A 20,767-nucleotide genomic window follows, 5' to 3' on the forward strand; every position below is an offset into this window, starting at 1 on the left:
AAGAGATAGATAGGAAGAGAGGGGAGAGCAGAGAGCCAGGAGCAGAGAGATTCATCTTGATGAAAAGCCATATGCTCTATATGGGATCATTTATCTGAGCTGGAAAGACAAGACACTGCAGACAAGACACTATTTAGAAGTTTTATGTGGTAATTATATGTTGAAAAGAATGGGAGTCCCATATTTGTCTCCCTTGATTCTGGTTTTTGTGACTTCATCTGTGAATACAAAACACCTGATTTGATCCCATATTGATCATATCACATGCTTCAAGGCCTTTCATATTTTCCCTAGATGCAAGTGTCTGCTCAGTACTTTCTTCATAGCTTCTTTTACCTCCTTATTCCTCAGGCTGTAGATAATAGGGTTCAACATTGGGGTTACAACTCCATAAGACAGTGCAATGATCTCATCAGATACTTTTGTGTACTTTGACTTGGGCTTCATGTACATAAAAAGAGCTGAACCATAGAATAAGATGACCACAGTCAGATGGGCTGAACAGGTAGAAAAAGCCTTCTTTCTCCCCTCAGCAGAATTAATTCTCAGGATAGAAGAGAGAATGAACACATAGGAGACAAAAATTAACAGTAGAGGAATAACCAGTAAGACAATACCTGCCACTGCCATGATAAGTACGTTCATGGAAATATCTGAGCATATGAGTTTAAGAAGAGCCAGAATCTCACAGGTTATATGATCAATGACATTATTTCCACAGAAAGGCAGCACCATTGTCAGGACTGTTTGAACTAAGGAGATCAGACAGCCTATGACCCAAGACCACGCAGCCATTTGCACATATAACACCCTGTTCATGATGATGGGATACCTCAGTGGTTTGCAGATGGCCACATACCGGTCATAGGCCATCACAGCCAGCAGGACACACTCAGTGCAGCCCAAGCTAAGAGAGATAACCATTTGCAGAGCACAGCCAATGAAGGAGATGGATTTTCTCTCAGACATAAACATAACAAGCATTTGAGGAATGGTTGATGATGTGTAGCAGATATCCAAGAAAGAGAGGTTTCCAAGGAAGAAGTACATAGGGGTGTGGAGGCGAGAATCTAAAATGCTGATGATAATAAGGAGGCTATTTCCCAAGAGGATTATTAGGTACATGATGAGACAGAGCACAAACAGGCAAAGCTGGAGCTCTGGGTATTGGGTAAGCCCCACCAGAAAGAATTCAGTTGTGGCAGAGTAATTTCCAGTCTCCATGTGTCCATGTCACCTGCAGGGTTTACGAGAAGACATGACCCAGGGAAATTTGAATTTTTGATGTATAAATACATATCAGTTTTACCTCTATGGTTTTGATTTATTCTTTGAACACCCTCCCAAATCAGAAATAGCAGAGATATTGTATTAATTTTACTAATGTAAAGAATTGACTGGAAGGTCAATTCTACTTAGTATTACACAATAGCAATGGCTGGGAGTTTTTCTGGGAAGTGTCAGGCCTCTAATTACATAAAATATAGGGATAAACTACTTTCAGTTATAGATACATGAGGAATTCTTTGTGAATAAATATTATGAAATAATATTTTATTCTAATAAAGTGGTATCTAATTTAAAGTATCACAGATTTAGCAGCATGCCACTTGTCTTTAGTATGACTATTTTTGAGGTACTTAACTTTTGGAGATGCAACTAGCTAAGTTTCTAGTGTCAGCAACAAAAATGGGGGAAAGCTATGACTCTTATATAGTTTACTATGAGAATTAAGTTAGACAACATTCATTAGGTGGCAGGCATAGTAGGTAGTTCTAACATATCATCTAAAATATATATGTGGGAGTGTAATATAATCAAGTATAACAATATTAAGTGTATATATATTCACAAATATATATTATAATTTTAATATCTAATTATTTCAAAAAGAAAGAAAATTGATTTGTTTTTGTTTTGTCTTAAATTTTAGGGCAAGGGAATTGACATTTTGGCCCATAATTTATGGACCATGAACAGTTTCTGATCCAAGGTGGACATCTAACTAGTTAAGAGTCTGGGAATTATTGAAGTTTGGTTCCCAGCACCTTCCAGGCATCGAGGAGCCTGGGCTGTCATTGGGTAAAGCTTTATTCAGGGCTTGGAGTTCACCCTTCTTTAATATAAATCAATGAGTACTACCTTTCTTCCTAACCTTTGTGAGTAAAGAGTGCATCCTTAGGTTTTCCATATTATTTTTATTTGTGGCCATGTACCTTCCATATGTGGCTGAACCGATGGCTAATTTTTATTGAGTACTTTGTTTTAAGTAACATCACAGTATTATAAGCTCATTGAATGTATTAATTCATTTAATCTTTAGTGCAAATCTATGAGCCATACAATTTTATTTGACTACCATTAAGTGGGAGAAAACAGAGACAAAGAAAAGTTTAAATAACTTTTACAAGGTCACAGAGATAATAAATGTTAAATCTGGAATCCAACATCTAGTCACCTGGCTCCTGAATCAGCTATATTACGTATGATATAAGACCACCTCTCACAGATTCCTGCACCAGCTCTAAAAAGACTATTACAAAATGTTTATTCTTGTGTTAAATTTATATAATAATAATCATTTGTTTTATATCTTATAGTGATGTGTATGATAGAAAATGCTGAAGGCTGGATCACAGTCTCCTTTTTCTTTGGAATATGATCTTAGTTTTCTACATGTACCAAAGGATTTCACGATTGTCAGAATTAGCATAATCAAGAATTACATGAGAACTCTTGCCATTATATTTGCCTCTGCCAATCACACACCTGGAATCCTCCAGTCTTTATCTTTACTCTGCAAATCGGTATACACTTCAGGGTCTTTAATTGTTCAAACTCTTGTCTCTTCCATAGCCACTAACTTTTTGCTAAGCTGTGCCTACCTATAATTTTAGCCCCACATCTTTAAAAACTCAATTCCTCTAGTTGTTTGATTATTTATCCTGTTAAGATGCCCAAACATGATTATTGGTTTATTATATAAAGGATTGTGTCTTTTGCTTTTTTATACTATCACTGTTAATAGTCTTATTCCCTAGGTTATTGTGGAAGAATGAAAACATTTCTTGAGGATCATATCCTCACCCCACAACTATACATTTTCTCTGGCATTTTTGTATTCAAAGAGCTAGAAAACATGGGCTGAGGGTCTTACTCCTTGGCTGGTCATAGGTGACAGCACTCTTAGCTTCCAATAAGAGGCAAGACAGGAAAAGTATTCTTTCTCCACTCCTTTTCCATATAATTTCTCTTCTTCTTAGAGAATATCATCTGGAAGGTGATTTTGATAAAGTTAAAGAGATGATGGTACCAATATTTTAGTATAATGAAAAATATTCCCTTCTTTCCAAACCCTCCTTTCCTGTTTATAGTCACTTTGGTGCATGGACTTATTTCCACAAAGGAATCATTATAATCATATTCATCATCATTTATAATTGAAATTCTACTCTTCTCTCCCCAAATCTCTTTAATTTGTTGGAAGACAGTTGTGAAAGAACAGAAGCAGATGGGCATTCTAGAGAATGAGGAAGAAGAGGAGGAGAAGGAAAAGAAGTCAAATTTTAGTCTTAGAGAAAGTACACTAAACTTAACACTTGTATTATGGGAGTGAGGTTAGTGAGGAGAAAGGGTTGGAGGACGAGTGACTATATTTGGCTCTGTTTAAAAAAGGTCCCAAGTGAGAGAAGATATTTTTCCATAATGAAGGGCAAATAAAAGAAAGCAAAAGTAATAACTTCACCAAAACACTTAAAGCATCATGAAAAGCTTCTCAACTCAATTTCCTTTCTCCTCCTACTTCTGCCATTTCTCTTCCCATGTTAGTTTCAAGAAAGGATTACTGAGTAGATTTGCTCTTCAGTAACCTTCATCAGACTCCCCACATAAGACACACAGATAGAGAAATACATTCTGAGGAAATACAATGTTCTTACTAGGAAGCCCAACGGAAGTCCTCTACCCCATCCTCCAACAACATTGTCAGCCTTAGGTCCTGCTAATGAAGAAATTCCAAAGCCACTACTGATAATTCCAATTCTCTGCAATGACTACACGGGGTTTCTTTTAGTCTCCCCCAAATACTACTCTTCATCCTTTTGTGCATGCTGTTTTTTTAAGCTGAAAGAGCTTCTTCCAACTTACATGTTATCTTTTCTAAGAAACATCCTTACTTCCTGTTCTGAGTAGGATGCCCCTAGTACGTGTTTTCTGAGTCATAGCATTCTTCATTTACCCATTTATTCAATGCATAACTTGCCATATATACTGTGAAACATAATAGGCCTTCATTGTGAATACAAGTCTGTCAAAATGGACAATGGATCCACAATATTTTTGATAGTTATTTAACATTTTGAGGAAACAAATAATTAATGTGCTATATAACATGTTACCATGTGAAAGATGTTATGGAATATTTTGTAAATTATTTTATCAAACTAAAATAGCCCTTTTACCCAAAACTATCAAAGAGAGACTAAAACTATGATCAATCCTATTTATGAATATATATCCAAAGAACAGATAGTACATACAAATTGTATGTTAAAATGATGTCAGTGATTTTAATTAATTAAACTGTTGTGATACATAGTGAAAATTATTGCTTGGAAATCTGTCAATATAATATATACTACACTGCTGGTGGGAATGCAAACTAATACGTTCCTTTTGGAAAGATGTTTTGGATCACTTAGGGATCTAAAAACAGACCTGCCATTTGATCCTGCAATTCCTTTATTAGATATATATCCAGAAGACCAAAAATCACTTTATAACAAAGACATTTGCACCAGAATGTTTATTGCAGCCCAATTCATAATTGCTAAGTCATGGAAGAAGCCAAAGTGCCTATTGACCCATGAATGGATTAATAAACTGTGGTATATGCACACCATGGAATATTATGCAGCCTTAAAAAATATGGAGACTTTACCTTTTTTATGTTTACATGGATGGAGCTGGAACATGTTCTTCTTAGCAAAGTATCTCAAGAATGGAAGAAAAAGTATCCAATGTACTCAGCCCTACCATGAAACCAATTTATAAGCACCCACACTTCCATATGAATGCTATAACTCAACTACAGCCCAAGATGAAGGGGAAAGAGGAGGGGGAGGGGAGGGGAGGGGAAAGTAGAGGAGCGTAATTGGTGGGACCACACCTATGGTGCATTTTACAAGGGTACATGTTAAATCTACTACGTGTAGAATGAAAGTATTTCAATTGTATATAAATTTAGCACATTGTATCCCATAATTGCATTAATGTACACAGCTATGATTTAGTGAAAGAAAATATACTATATGAAACAAATAGGTAACAAAAATACAATACATTGTAATCTAAAAGAAGTTGATATAATACAACATTCTTACTTGATAAAAATCTCTTAGTAATTTAGATCTGGGAGGATAAATGATTAAAATGATTTTTCTCTAAAACTATTGGTCAGCATAATTTCAAATGGTGAGATATTAGAAGCATTTTCCTAAAAGTCATTAAAAATGCATTATTATTTAATATTTTCCTTGAATTATCTGATCCAACAATAGAATAAAATATAGAAATACATGACATTGCGTGTACTATCACATTTCAAATTCTATCGTGCTTCAACAGTTGCTGTAAGTTTGTCTTCTAGAATGCTGACATTCTGGCATATGATGGTCATGGCATATATGTGAGAAGATATAATGTCACATGTAACATAATCAATGCAAATTATAGTCATAGAGGTGAGTTAAGGACCAGAGACAATACTCATGATATTACACACAAAAATGTTTCTTAATAATATAAAGGATTGTAATTTTGTATATATGTGCCTGAAAGAACTAATTCAAAATGTTAACTATGGTTTTTCTCTGGGACTTGGAGAACTAATAAGTTTGTCTATATTTTCTAAATAATTCTTCATTAACCTTTATTTCATTATTCTAAATATCAGAAATAACATTTTCAAATTTTCCTTGGAAGGTGATAGTGGCAAGGATATCTAAAACTTTGGATAAGTAGAGAATAAAACATACAATAGACAGAAACTTGGAGAGGGGCTTCTTGTTGCTTTATATTATATAGACTAATTTAATGTCATTTAGCATTCTTATTTCAACCAGTCAGTCTCACACATATACCCATCGTAAGCAGACACAGCCTTAATTATCGTAAAAGGATTCTGGAACCCACCATTTAGAATGTGATCAAGCTTAGCAGTGCAGATAGGATGAGCTATCAAACATCTAACAGTGTCACACAAGAAAAGGAAAGAAAGGAGATGACTGGTAGGCAGGAGGGAGCATAGGGAAACATAAGGAGCTTCTGTTACCTCTGTTTTTTCCTTTCTATCATAAAAATGTGAAATTTCAGTTTTTTATTCTTCAGATTTTATTCATCTCTCCCCAAGGCTTGGTCATAAATTGGTCCTCATCTCTGGGCATCACCTATGGAAAGAAAGCATACTTCACTACTGTGGATGATGAAGCGTTCACCCTTTTTCCCATGTTTACAAACAGGAGGGAGCAGTAGTTTGCAAAGTCTAAGTACTCACCAGACATTTTGACTCAAGAAATCATTTCAAGCAGGATATTCTATTATCTATTCACACACTTACAATGGAAGGTTTCTTCAGGAGAAAATTTTCAACTCTAAATATTAATTCTGTATCCTGCTTCATCTATATTTTTTCCTACTGTTTTTAAAACACCTTGTTTTTCACAGTAGGAGAAATCTGACAAGGAGATCCTCAAAGCTTGTCCAAGTAAATGACTCCCCCAGTGATTTTTAAAAAGAGTTGATAGTAAGCAATATTAGATGATGTAGAAGTAAGTTATCTTCTCATTTTAAAAACACAGTCTTAGTAAGATTTACTCTGCATTTTTTTTTCCTTCGGCTAACATTGCTGTGGGGGTTCCAAGTAAAATTCTTTGTTGCTGGGAACATAGCCAAGGCTTTAAACTCTTCTTTTGTCAAGGCCTATATATAAGCAAGAGCTCAATTCTCAGATGGATTAGAACATTCTATCCTGTATGTTCTAATCACTTCTAGGGCTATGCCATGGATGTGTACTTGATTCAGTCTTCTTACCCCCTTGTCCTTATTGCTAATAAGGTATCTTTATGGAGAAGTGCTGTGATTTAATGGAAAGAACAGTTGTTTTGTAGTCAGAGGACTTAGAGTGCAGTCTTGGCTCTGTGGCTTATTCGCTGTGTGAACCCTGAGCATGATACTTAACATAAGCATAATGTAATATGGGGTGACAATATCTACTCTGTAGGGTTGTTGTCAGGATTAACATAACTTATATACCTGAAGATCTTTGTACGGATCTTGGTACATTGCATAATGTGTGCTGCTTTAATATGAAGTCCTAGGCTGCTTTTATTTCTTTTTCCATGGTAAGGAGAAACAAGTAATTTAAAGTGATGTTTATAAGTATTCAAGGTATTTCCTTCACCTAATAATTATTATTTTCTATGATTTTTCATTATTTAATTTAAAATTTTACAAATAAAGCATTCAGAATTTTGAGTTCCCAGGTCCTCTCTCCTTTCTGAAAATAGCTCTTCCCAATTTTGCTCTAATTTACCTCATTTAAGCATCAGTGTAGACTGTTCACAGTTTCCACATTCAATAGACAACATGGCCTATTGGAACTATGGTTTTCAAAACAAGGAAGCCATTGAAGACACAAACACAGATTTTTCTATTCAGAATTCCTGTTATCTTGCATGTAACTATCTTTTTCTGCCACTGAAGTCACTGTGGCTATTCCTCCTTAGCTTTGTTTAAATCTTAGCTATTTTCTCTTTAAGCTATAGTCATGCTGTAGAACCTGTAGGCAAATATCTCATAGTAGCAGATGATTGCTAGTAATGGAGAGAACAGACTAAAAATAAAACTTTTATCCCCAGTATAAAATTTATGTCATAAGCTTAAGTCAATTTGCTACCTGCTACTCTTTAACCTTTGGGCCCTAAGCCTTTCCAGAGGACCAGGCGGTAACTCTGGTAGCCAATTTAAATCCTCCTTTGTTTTCCTCTAAGAGATTTTTAATCCCACAAGGGATTTAAAGTTGAATCATTAAATCTTGATGAAGATGGCAACTTTTAGAAATATAAAGGATAATGTTTCAAAGACCTAATTGTACCTTACTCAATAAGCAGCAATTTTTCTTTATTCTTTAATTAGAAAAACATGAATTTATTTTTTCTATTTCTGTGAAGAATGTCCTTGGTATTTTGATGGGAATTGCACTGCATTGGTAGATTGCTTTGGGTGGCATAGATATTTTGACAATATTGATTCTTATAATCCACAAGCATGGAATATCTTCTCATTTTTTGGTGTCCTTTTCAATTTCTTTCATCAGTGTTTTAGAGATTTTATTATAGAGATTTTTCACTTCTTTGATTAAGTTTATTCCTAGATATTTTATTTTATTGGTAGATCATTTTCTTTTTCAGATTGTTTACTGTTGGCATATAGAAATGTTACTGATTTTTGTTTATTGATTTTGTGTCCTGCAACTTTACCAAATTTATCAATTCTAGTAGTTATTTTGTGTAGTCTTTACTTTTCTCTAACTGTAACATCATATTGACTGCAAACAAAATTAATTTGACTTCTTCCTTTCCAATTTGGATACTCTTTATTTTCTTGTCTGATTGCTGTAGCTAGAATTTACAGTACCATATTGAATAATAGTGGTAAAAGTGGGCATCCTTCTCTATTTTGACATTGTAGAGGAAAGGTTTTTAGCTGTTCCTCATTCACTGTAACACTAGCTGTGGGGCTGTCATGTATGAATTTAATCATGTTGAGGTAAGTTCCTTTAATACTCAGCTTTTTGAGAGTGTTTATCTTGAAGACATATTGAATTTTATCGAATACTTTTTTAGCATCAATTGAAATACTCATATGGTTTTTGTCCTTGGTTCTGTTGATATGATGTATCATATGGATTGATTTGCATATATTGAACCATCCTTGCATGCCTGAGATGAATCCCAACTGATCATGATGAATAATCTTTCTTTTTGTTTCTTAAGACAGAGTTTTACTCTGTTGCTCTGGGTAGAGAACTGTGGCATCATAGCTCATAGCAACCTCAAACTCTTGTACTGTTGCCTCAGCTTCCCAGTAGATGAATAATTTTTTTAAAAATGTGTTGTTGAATTTGGTTAACTAGTATTTTGTTGAGGATTTTTGCATCTATGTTAGCCTATAGTTGTCTTTTTTTTTTTTTATTGTTGGAGATTCTTTGAGGGTACAATAAGGCAGGTTATACTAATTGCATTTGTTAGGTAAAGTCCCTCTTGCAATCATGTCTTGCCCCCAAAAGGTGTGGCACGCACCAAGGCCCCGCCCCCCCTTCCCTCCCTCTGCTTTTTTTTCTTTGTGTCTTTGGTTTTGGTATTGGGGTGATACAGCCCTCTTAGAATGAGCTTCGGAGTATTTTGGAGCCTTTCATGTACGATTAGTATTAGTTCTTCTTTGTATGCATGTTAGAATTCATTAGTGAAGCCATCTGATCCTGGGCTTTTCTTTGATGGGAAGCATTTTACCACTGCTTTCAACTTGTTACTTGTTACTGGTTTTTCAGGTTTTGCATTTCTTTCTGGTTCTATGTTGGTAGGTTGTATGTAGCTAGTAATTTATTCATTTCTTTGAGGTTTTCTAATTTATTGGCATATAGTCAGTTGCTCATAGTAGTCTATAATGATCGCTTAGATTTTTTTTTTTTTTTTTTGAGACAGAGTCTCACTATGTTGCCCTTGGTAGAGTGCTGTGGTATCACAGCTCACCGTAACTTCAAACTCTTGGGCTTAAGCGATTCTCTTACCTCAGCCTCCCAAGTAGCTGGGACTACAGGCACCTGCCACAATGCCTGGCTATTTTTGTTTGTTTGTTTGTTTGGTTGTAGTTGTCATTGTTGTTAGCAGGCCAGTGCCAGGTTTGAACCTGTCAGCCCTAGTGCATGTGGCCGGTGCCCTAACCATTGAGCCATGGGCAGTATCAGTTGTAATATCTCCATTTACATCTCTGATTTTATTTATATGGGTCGTTTTATTTTTTTTTTTTCTTAGTCTGGCTAAAGATATGTCAACTTTATTTATCTTTCAAAAAACCAGTTTTTCATTTCATTAATTATTTCTTCTTCTAATTTGGGGTTTGTTTTTCTCTTGTTTTTCTAGTTGTCTGAGATGAATCATTATGTTGTTTATTTGAAGTTTTTCTACTTTTCTGATATAGGCACTTATTGCTATGAACTTTCCTCTCATTACTGATTTTTCCGTGTCCCAAACATCAATTGATATGCTGTGTTTTTTATTTTCATTTTTTTGAGAAATATTTTGATTTCTTCTCTTAATCTCTTTATTTTCCCATTGGTCATTCAGGTGCATATTGTTTATTAGTTTACTTTCCATGTGACAAGTCTGTCACTAGATGTATTGAGCCTCCTTTATGTTATTTTTTTTCTTTTTATTTGCTTCCGTTAGGACTTTATCTGTCACCATTGGCATTTTGATTATAAAATGTCTTGAGGTAGTCTTGTTTGGGTTAAATCAGCTTGGTGTTCTGTGACCTTCTTGTACCTGAATATTAATGTCTTTCTCTAAGTTTGGAAATTTCTCTGTTATTACTTCTTTGAATAAACTTTCTACCTCAATGTTTCTATCTTCTCTTTAAGGCTCTTCTTACATTTGTCCTTTTGAGGCTATTTTCTAGATCTTGTAGCTGTGCTTTAGTCTTTTTCATTTTTTTTTTTTCTCTTTCAACTCTGTACTTTCAAATAGCCTAATTCTTTCTTCTGCTTGGTCAATTCTGCTTATTTTATTTCTCAGTTTGTCAATTGAATTCTTAGCTCCAAAAGTTTTGTTTGACCTTTTTTATTATTTCTTTCTTTCTTTCTTTTTTTGTAGTTTTTGGCAGGGGCTGGGTTTGAACCCACCACCTGTGGCATATGGGGCCGGTGCCCTACCCCTTTGAGCCATAGGAGCTACCCTCCTTTTTTATTATTTCAATCCTTTTGTTAACTTTCTCTCATAGTCTTCTGAATTCCTTCTCTGTGTTGTCTTGAATTTCACTGAGCTTCTACAGGATATATTTAATTCTTTGTCTGAAAGATCACTCCATCACTCCAGGATTGGTCACTGGTAATTTATTTAGTTTGTTTGCTGAGGTCATATTTTTTTGGATGTTTGTTAATGTCTGGGCACTGAACAGTTTGAACTTGTCCTTCTTGAGAAGGCTTTTCTGATATTCAATAGGAATTGAGTGTTGTGATCTAAATCTTTGGTTACTGCAGCTGTATTATCACTGGTGGTGCCCCAAGCCCAGTAATCTTTTGAGTCTTGCAGACTCATTGAGTGAGGTAAAGGAACATTTTCTGGATTATCAGGCAAATTCTCTCACTCTCTTTCCTTACTCTTTGTGCTGGGCTGCTGGAATTGTGGGAGGAGCAACCTGGCCAATAGTGCCAGGTCACACCTGAAGCCAGTCCAGTTTCACCAAAGCCCATAGTGACTGCTGCCAGACTACCTTTAGTGTTTACTGAAAACCCCAGGGCTTTTTAATCAGCAGGTGGTAAATACTGGCAGGGTTGGGTCCTTCCCTTCAGGTACTAGGGATATGTAGCAATGGACAAGTCCTTACCTTTTAGAGCTTTTGGTGGGCAAAATAGGCAATAAAACTATAAAAAGATAAACATATAAAATATTTTAAGGCAGTGAAGGACTATGGAAAAAAAAGCATGTTGAGGCTTTTCTAAAGACATTTGTGCAAAGACCTGTTTGAAATGACAGAATGAACCCTTGGAAGATGTAAGGAAAGCGTGGCCAGGTGGCGGAATAGCAACTGTAAAGGCATTGGCATATTCTCAAAACAGCAAGAAAACAGTGAAACTAGAGTACAATGAGCGTGGTAAGGAGTAGGCAATAAGGTGTAGAAGTAGGTGTGGCTCAGATTACATGGGTCTTGTAGACCATGATAAGGAGTTTTGTTAATCCTATAATTTAATAGATGTTTATTTTAATTTTTTGTTAAATCCTGAAGTCTACGAAGTATTTCTCTATGTAACTGAATTAAATGGACCCTGCCCGACCTATTATAATTGAGGCTCTGGTGACCAGAATGGAAATAATCTGATATGCACCACCTTTCAAGGAAAGTCTATAGGCTTAAATAGGCTTATTGCAATTTGTGCACATTAGTGCAGACATAATAGACATTATCTACCAAATGACAATATCTATTAAAAACTAAAACAAATTATGTAAAAAAGCAAAATGCAGTGATCCAAATTACCAACATATTGATTGAAGCTTAGGGACAAATGGCAAAAGGTCCATAATATCAATTTGATACAAAAGATGAGTATAAAAATTAGGAATATGTACATGCTCCTCAGAAATAATTGCAGATATGACTAGATTGCCTGCAGTAATGGATGATAGAAATTATGTTATTATAATTTAGTTATTAAAGGGAAAGGGAACTCCTAAAGGCTGGAAAATTTGAAACTACTCAGATTTTATAGCTTATAATTTTATTTGCCTTAAAAATACAAATAAAGGGATAGTGAGACAAGGGAATATATTAGTTATGATTTATTTGGTTGTAAGTGGTAACATCCAACTCAAATTAGTTTTTCATAAAATGGGAATTTGAGGCATTAACAAAGTGTACAGTGGAAAATCTGTCTTTAGCCATAGTTGGATTCAGGAGTTAAAGTGACCTCATCAGGTTTGCTGTCTCAGCTCTCCTTTCATTCTTGTAATTTCTCCACATGTTGGCAAAGATGCTCATTGGAGCTCTGAGTCCACATTCTATCAATTTGGAGATGATTTAAGGAAGAGAGTCTCTTTTTGACACTAAGGCAGCATTCCTGGGATTGAGTCTTATCAGCATGGCTCAGATCATTTGCTACATTATGCCAATCTCTATGACTACAGGAATAGACACCCCCTCTTTTCTAATTGGCAACGTCTATTCCATGCTTACCCTTGCAGAGGTCCTCAAACTTTTTAAACAGGGGGCCAGTTCACTGTCCCTCAGACCATTGGAGGGCCAGACTATAGTTAAAAAAACAGAACAAAACTATGAACAAATTCCTATGCACACTGCACATATCTTATTTTGAAGTAAAAAAACAAAACGGGAACAAATACAATCACACTGCCTCATGTGGCCCGCTGGCCATAGTTTGAGGACCCCTGAAGAGGGATGGGTCAGTCCCGTGATGTACAATGGATGGATCCTCAGGAGAAAAAGATTCTTTTTTTCTACAAATTGTGCAGATCTTCAAACTGTGTGGCAATATTGTGCAGGGATGCTACACAACACAAAAGATAGATAAGCACTTCAAAAGTGACTGAGAAAGTAAACAAAGGAGAGAAAAGGAAGGCAGAAATAGGAAATATATGGAGGAGTGAGGAGAAAGGGAAATAGTAGAATATAGAGAAAGGACAGGAAATTTGAAGAAAGGAGAAAAAAGAGGCAAGAATAAGGGAAGGAAATGTGAGGGGTGGGGAATGGAGTGATTTGTCTTGATGAAGAGCATCATAATCTTTATCAGAACAATTAGCACACTTGCTTACAGCTAGAAACACAGAAGATAAGGCACATAAGCATAAATATCCTATTTTGAAAAGAATGAGAGTTTCATACTTGGTTTTGCAAACATGTAAGCTTTCGTGACAGTAGGTTTTGCAAGTCCTAAATACAACTTTTTCCCCTCTTTGAGGATATTTCAGGCTCATGTTTTCAATACATGCAGTATCTGCTGAGGACTTTCTTAACAGCTTCTTTTACCTCCTTATTCCTCAGGCTGTAGATGATAGGGTTCAACATTGGGGTTACGACTCCGTAAGACAGTGCAATGATCTCATCAGATGTCTTTTTGTCCCTTGACTTGGGCTTCATGTACATAAAAAGAGCTGAACCATAGAATAAGATGACCACAGTCAGGTGAGCTGAACAGGTAGAAAAGGCCTTCTTTCTCCCCTCAGCAGAATTAATTCTCAGGATAGAAGAGAGAATGAACACATAGGAGACAAAAATTAACAGTAGAGGAATAACCAATAAAACAATACTTGCCACTGTCATAATAAGCACATTCATGGAGATATCTGAACATATGAGTTTAAGAAGAGCCAGAATCTCACAGGTAAGATGATCAATGACGTTATTTCCACAGAAAGGTAACACCATTGTCAGGACTGTTTGCACTAGAGAGTTCAGACAGCCTATGATCCAAGACCATGCAGCCATTTGAACATATAACACCCTGTTCATGATGATGGGATACCTCAGTGGGTTGCAGATGGCCACATACCGGTCATAGGCCATCACAGCCAGGAGGATACACTCAGTGGAGCCCAAGCTAAGGGAAGCAAACATTTGCAGAGCACAGCCAATGAAAGAGATGGATTTTCTCTCAGACATAAATATAAAAAGCATTGGCGGAATTGATGATGATGTGTAGCAGATATCTAAGAATGAAAGGTTTCCAAGGAAGAAGTACATGGGAGTGTGGAGGCGAGAATCCAGGATGCTGATGATAATGAGCAGACTATTTCCTAGTAGGATTATCAGATACATGATGAGACAGAGCACAAACAGACAAAGCTGGAGTTCTGGGTATTGGGAAAGCCCCACGAGAAAGAATTCTGTTGTGGCAGAGTAATTTCCTATCTCCATGTGTTCGTGTCAACTGCAGAGTCTAGAAAAGGACATGATTCAGGTGAATTAAAATTTTAGATGTAGATTTCCAACACAAATTTACAATATTGTGTTTGATTCCTGTACTTTTTGTTACCAAAGAGGAAGGGAGGGTATACTAATTTTTTTGATGATAAATAGTGGGGCAGTGAGAAATTCTCTGTGTTTTAGGACTATGCAGCAATACAGTCAAAGGTACCAATACAACAAGAATTATTCTGGTAGTGTTAAATAAAGTTTAGGAACAGATGACTTTCAAGTATAGATAAATATTTTGAAATTGAAGTTATTTTTTAATGAAGCTTTTCTCTGTTTAAGAGATTATGTAGACCAAGCACTATTATCACTTCAGCTGGGTATAACTTTGGTGATTTGCTTAATTTTTCTGAGTCTCCCATATTTCATAGTAAACTTGGAAGGAGCTATAACTATTTGTTATGGTATAATTAGAATTAAATTAGATAAAACTTTAGATGCCTTAGAACAGTAAATGTTCCAACATGGCACACACATACACACACATGCATATATATATATATATATATATATACACACACACACACACATAAAATTTCATTTACTTTGTGTAGTATAGTAATGCTATATTATATATGTTATATATACATTTTATGAGTATAGTATAACATTAGTTATATATAGTATACTATTTCATAGTATAACATTTAGATCTAAAAGGAAAAGGTAACAGAAAAGATTTTGCTTTTTATGGGTAAAGAGTTTAAAATTTGAAATCACAGTTGACAGACTGAACATTTCTGTTTCTGATGGATCATCTAACTGCTTCTCCTTCACAAACCTGTTAAGAGTCCGAGAATCATTAAGGGTTGTTGTAGAAGCTTCCAGGGATTAAGGAGGTTCTGCTCAGCATATACAGCTTTTTCCCTAAGGCCTGGGATTCTCTCTTCTCAAGTATAGTACTATTCCCATTTTATGAAGTAGAAAACAGAGATAAAAGTTTGAGTAAATTTCTTAAGGTCATACAGATAATAAATGCAAAATACATCCCTCTAAACCTCTGTTCTCTACTATCCATTATAGATTACTGCACAGATTCTAAGCAAAAGAAAGCAATTTAAAAAATCAATCTTCTGTGCAGCGCCTGTGGCTCAAAGGAGTAGGGTACTGGCCCCATATGCCAGAGGTGGCGGGTTCAAACCCAGCCCCAGCCAAAAACTGCAAAAAAAAAAATCAATCTTCTACTGTATTACAGTGAGACAGCAAACATCACTTACTTGTGATCCTGATCAAATGTGATGTGATGGAGAGCTCTAAAGGCTGGATCACTTATTTTTTCCTGTAGCTTTTGAAGTGTCATCTGCTCAGTTTTCTATGTGTAGAAGATGATTTCACAATTATGGAAAGTAGCATGATCAAGAATAATGATACCAAAGTCCTTTGCCTTTATCAATCATGGATCTTGAAGCCCCTAGCCCTGTCTTCACTTTGCAATTGTAAATACGGTTCAGAGTTTTTAATGATCCTTCTTGCATTAACTGCCTTTTCTGGTCCAACTGATTGTTCCAATTGAGAAACTTGTAACATTAGCACCACATCATTGAAAACTCGTGTGCTCCATTTGTTTCATGTTCATTGTGTTAATACAGTGAAGCATTGTGTTCAGATGGCTAAGTATTTTGTTAAAATGCTAAATATAAAGATATGTGTCTCAAATTTTGTTACATTGCTATGGTAACATATTTATTGGGATCTCATTGTACAATGACAATATTTCTTACTGATCTTATTCTGACCCCACAACCACACTTTAGCTTTGGCCTTTTCCTATCCAGAAACTTGAAGACGAGAAGAACACTTACTCTTTGGCTAGTCTTAGTACCCTGTCAGGGAGAGGGAGAGGCAAGTTCTTTTTTCTCCATTTCTTTCCATATTCTTTGTCTTCTCAGAAGAGTACTATCTAGGCAGTGATTTGGGGTAGGGCGTTAAAAAAGAGATGATGTTAGTTTATTGGAAAATACTCCCTTTGTCCTGTACCCCCTTTCCTGCCTCTGTTTACATTGGTGTATGGACTTATTTCCACAAAGGACTCTTCTTAAAGTAGCCATTTTTATTTGATGAAGCCCAGCTGTTCTGAAGTAGGAGGAAGGAAATAAGTGGTGGAAAAGAAACACATTTGAACTGTTATAGAAGGAGCATTAAACTTAGCACTTATATCCAGGGAGGTGGGAATGTTGAGGGGGAATAAATGAAGGAAGAATGGCTATCTTTCTTTCTGTTTAGAAAAGATCCTAGATGAAGAAGGTCATATTTCAGTATTTAGATCAAAATAAGAGAAATGGAAATAGTAACTTCATCAAAAATGCTCAACCCATTACACAGGCCTCTCAACCTCTTCAGTTACCTTTCTCCCATTTATATCATTTCTCCACCCATTATGGTGTTAAGGGAAGAGTTGTTAGGGAGGCCTTGTTTTCCTACAATCTCCATCAGCCTCCCCACAAAAGATATCATAACAGAAAAATAAAATTTATAGAATAAAATGTACTTGCTACATAGCTTCAGGTAAATTCCTCCAGCTCATCCTCCAATCACATTGTTACTTAAGGGTCCCTCTGATTCTGGAGCCACTGTTTACACCCCACATGCCCTGCAATGACCATGCTGAGTTTCTTTCAGTCATCCCAAAGCACTGCACTCTTTTAACGTTTTGCATTTGTACATGGTGTTTCTTAGGTTGGAAGAGCTGCTCCTGACTTAGCCAATACATTTTCCAGGAACACTTTCTCACCCACTATTGTTAAGAGAATGCCCTTTCTCTGTACTGTCACAGAATTCTTTATTTGTTCAACACAAACTGTGCCATGTATTCTATGATAGGTCATAGGCATCCTAATATGAGATCTTGATTTTCAAAATGGGTACTGGTTACAGAATACTTATGATAATTATTTTGTACTTTAAGAAACAACTCCTGTGCTGTATAGTAAGTTTTAATATTAAAAAGTTATGGAATATTTTCTAAAATATATTCTATTAAACAAAAATAGCCTTGTTATGCCAAACTTTCAAAAGTAGAATAAAACTATCCATTTTATTTATGAAGATATATGTAAAAAATTATAATCAAAGTATATCTAAACTGTATACTAAAGTGACATTTTATTTCATGAATTGATAAAATTCCATATTAATATTTGAAACTCTATCAGCATATTATACAAAACAAATAGGCAAAAACCAAAATAAAACACATGGTCATCTAACAAGATGGCAAAGATCGTTTGGGAAAATGACATAATTCATTCTTGGTTAAACCTCTGAGTAATCTAGATTTGGGAGGACACATAATAAAGATGATAAATAATTATCTCTTTCAATTCATTTGGCAGCATAATTCAAAATGATGAAACTTTGGGAGTGTTATTTCCCTTAAAGTTGGCAAGATGGTATTAGTACTATTACTGGATAACATTTTTTTCTCCAGGTTACTGGGATTCTGCTTATTGTTGGTGGTGGGTTTATCAGGTAGACATGAGAACATAAATTCATATGTCATACAACCAATGAAAATCATAATCTTGGAGAAGAATAAATGAAAAAAATGCTCATGATGTAGTGTTATGTTAAAAAAGTATGCTTCGTAAATACATAAATTATTGCAATTTTGTATATATGTGACTGGCAGAAGCCATGCCAAAATGTTAATTAATTTTCTCTGGAATGTGGAATTTTTTGGAGGGAGTTATTAGTTTTCTTTACTTTTCCTCATTTTCTTCCTGTTCTTTTAAAAATGTACATTGATTTTCTAATGTAAAAATAAGTAATATTTTAAAATTTTTCTTTGAAGGAAATAATAGCAAGAATTTACAGAATTTTAGTTCTTGTTTTCACTAGAATCTAAGCATGAGTGGGGATAGTTATTAGAAGAGAAAATTGAAGAGGGGCTTTCTGTTGATTTATGACATAATTGATTTAATGCCATTTCATGTTCTGACTTTAAGAAATAAACTTCACAAATTTATCCACCCTGAACAGACACACTGACACAGACCTGATTCTTGGAATAGGATTCTGAAGCTCACTGGAGTTTACAATGTGGCCGAGATGGATGTGTAGATGGGACTGTACCAACAGTAAAAAGATAAGACAGAGGAGATGCCCATGGTGGGGATGGGGAGGGGAAATATAGCAATACTATTACCTCAGCTTTTTTATTTCTGCCAAGAAAGGTAAAATTTTCATTCCTCAGCACTGTTTTTTTGTCCATAGCTCTCCAAAGTGTTGGTCTTTAGATCAATGCTTATCCATGGCTATCACCTATAGAAGAAAAGTACACACTGCTTGGGGCTTATGGATCATAAACTTTCACTTTCTATGTTTACAAATAGGAAAGAGTAGTAGTTTGTTTGTAAAGCATATGTAATTACCTAGATTTTCTGATTTTAACCTAAAGAAACTCCTCAGAAGGAAATTAAATGTAGTTAAGGATTGCATCCTATCTCCTTCTTCATTGAGTTTCCCTTACTGTTTGTAAAATAACTTATTCTTTAATACCCAACATCCCTTATGCTAGATCTCCAGTGCTTGTCTGAATAAGTAAACTTCACTGAGCTCCATATGAACTAATAATGAGCCATAATGCCCTAATTAGAGCAAGACCTCTTCTTCTCACTGTTTGAGAATTATCCTAGGTTTTCTCACTCACATTTCTGTTCAAGCCATGGGCTCACTGCTGGGATTGATTTACCAAGCTGTCTCTATGCTCTGACCCTCTCTATGGCTATGCTAGAGTGAAATACAGCTCTGAGTCTCTAGAAGCCTGCTGCATCCCAATCTGTGCACTCATTTGTTCCCTTTGGCTTTTGATAAGGTAAAAAGAAGTACCGTGTCTTAACTGGAAAATACCAATTTCTTCTTGGGTCTTCGACATATTAGCTGTGCAAACTTTGGACAAAATACTTTGGGTCTCTGAGCATGGTGGGTCTTATATAAAATGGAGTAACTATCTATTTATTGTGGGGATTAATATAACATATCTGAAAGTTTTGGGCACAGATTGAATTCACAAAATATGTCAGTTTAAGCTGAATTCCTATGTTGATATTCTTTCATTTTTCATGATAAGAACTGACTTACTTAAAATTATATGTGTGTATGTCTGTGTGCATGTCTCCATGGTATTTTCTTTGCTCAGCAATTCCTTATGTTTTCCATGGTCTTATTCAGCACTTTGAAATAAATTATTCATAGTTCTCTGTTCCCATTTACCATTTTGTTTCTGGAAATGCCTCTTTCCAAGCATCTGTATAGGATCCTTATCTTCTCCCTTTACAATAAGACAGCATTACTTATTGCGACTTCAGTTTTCAGAATAAGGAAAGCATTCTTTCTTCTTTTCCATTAGTGTTTCACTAACTTATGTCCACACACTGAAGTCTATGTGGCTTTTCCTCATTCAATGGACTTCTTAGCTTTCTTCCTTTGAACTATAGTTATATTCTAGTACCCACAGTCAGGTATTACACAATCACAGGCAACCATTAGTAGTATGGAAGAGATAAACAATAAAACTGTCAGTCCCAAAGGAAGGTCATACCCTAAGTTTGTATCCAATAGTAAACTGATGTGTCACAAAAGTACTTTCCTTTCCTTTGAGCCCTTATATTTCCAGAGGATCTCCCAGTTGTTCTGGTAGCCAATTTAAATCATCCTTTGTTTTCTTTTAAGAGACTGTAATCCCAGAAGATTTTTAAAGTTCAATCCTTAAATAATGTAGAAAGTAGTACCTTTTAAACACATTAAGAATTGTGTCTCAAAGACCTGATTATACCTTATTAAATAATAATTTTCTTTCTTCTTTAAATTATTCATTCCCTGATTATGCAAATAATACATGCTCAGTTTAGAAAATTTGAGAAATACAGAAAAATTCAAAAGAGGACATCAAAGTAATTTATAATAATATCTTGTGTTTCTATGCATAAGCTATATTTACATGCTTGAGAGAATGACGTATTTCTTAATTTATTACCTGATTTTTATAATTAACAGGTGATTTCAA

The 20,767-nt window shown here is 35.3% G+C and overlaps 2 protein-coding genes across 2 annotated transcripts; both read right to left on the reverse strand.

Moving 5' to 3' along the window:
• Nucleotides 1-279: 279 nt before the first annotated feature.
• LOC128567680 (olfactory receptor 13D1-like) lies at nucleotides 280-1,224 on the reverse strand. The gene has a single exon (XM_053565110.1). It carries the CDS (start codon nucleotides 1,222-1,224, stop codon nucleotides 280-282), a length of 945 nt encoding a protein of 314 aa, XP_053421085.1.
• A 12,538-nt stretch (nucleotides 1,225-13,762) lies between these two features.
• LOC128567684 (olfactory receptor 13D1) lies at nucleotides 13,763-14,762 on the reverse strand. Its single transcript, XM_053565121.1, has one exon. It carries the CDS (start codon nucleotides 14,704-14,706, stop codon nucleotides 13,771-13,773), a length of 936 nt encoding a protein of 311 aa, XP_053421096.1. The 5' UTR covers nucleotides 14,707-14,762; the 3' UTR covers nucleotides 13,763-13,770.
• Nucleotides 14,763-20,767: the final 6,005 nt, after the last annotated feature.

Source organism: Nycticebus coucang, chromosome 2 (genome assembly GCF_027406575.1).
Source record: "Nycticebus coucang isolate mNycCou1 chromosome 2, mNycCou1.pri, whole genome shotgun sequence".
NCBI classification, from domain to species: domain Eukaryota; kingdom Metazoa; phylum Chordata; class Mammalia; order Primates; family Lorisidae; genus Nycticebus; species Nycticebus coucang.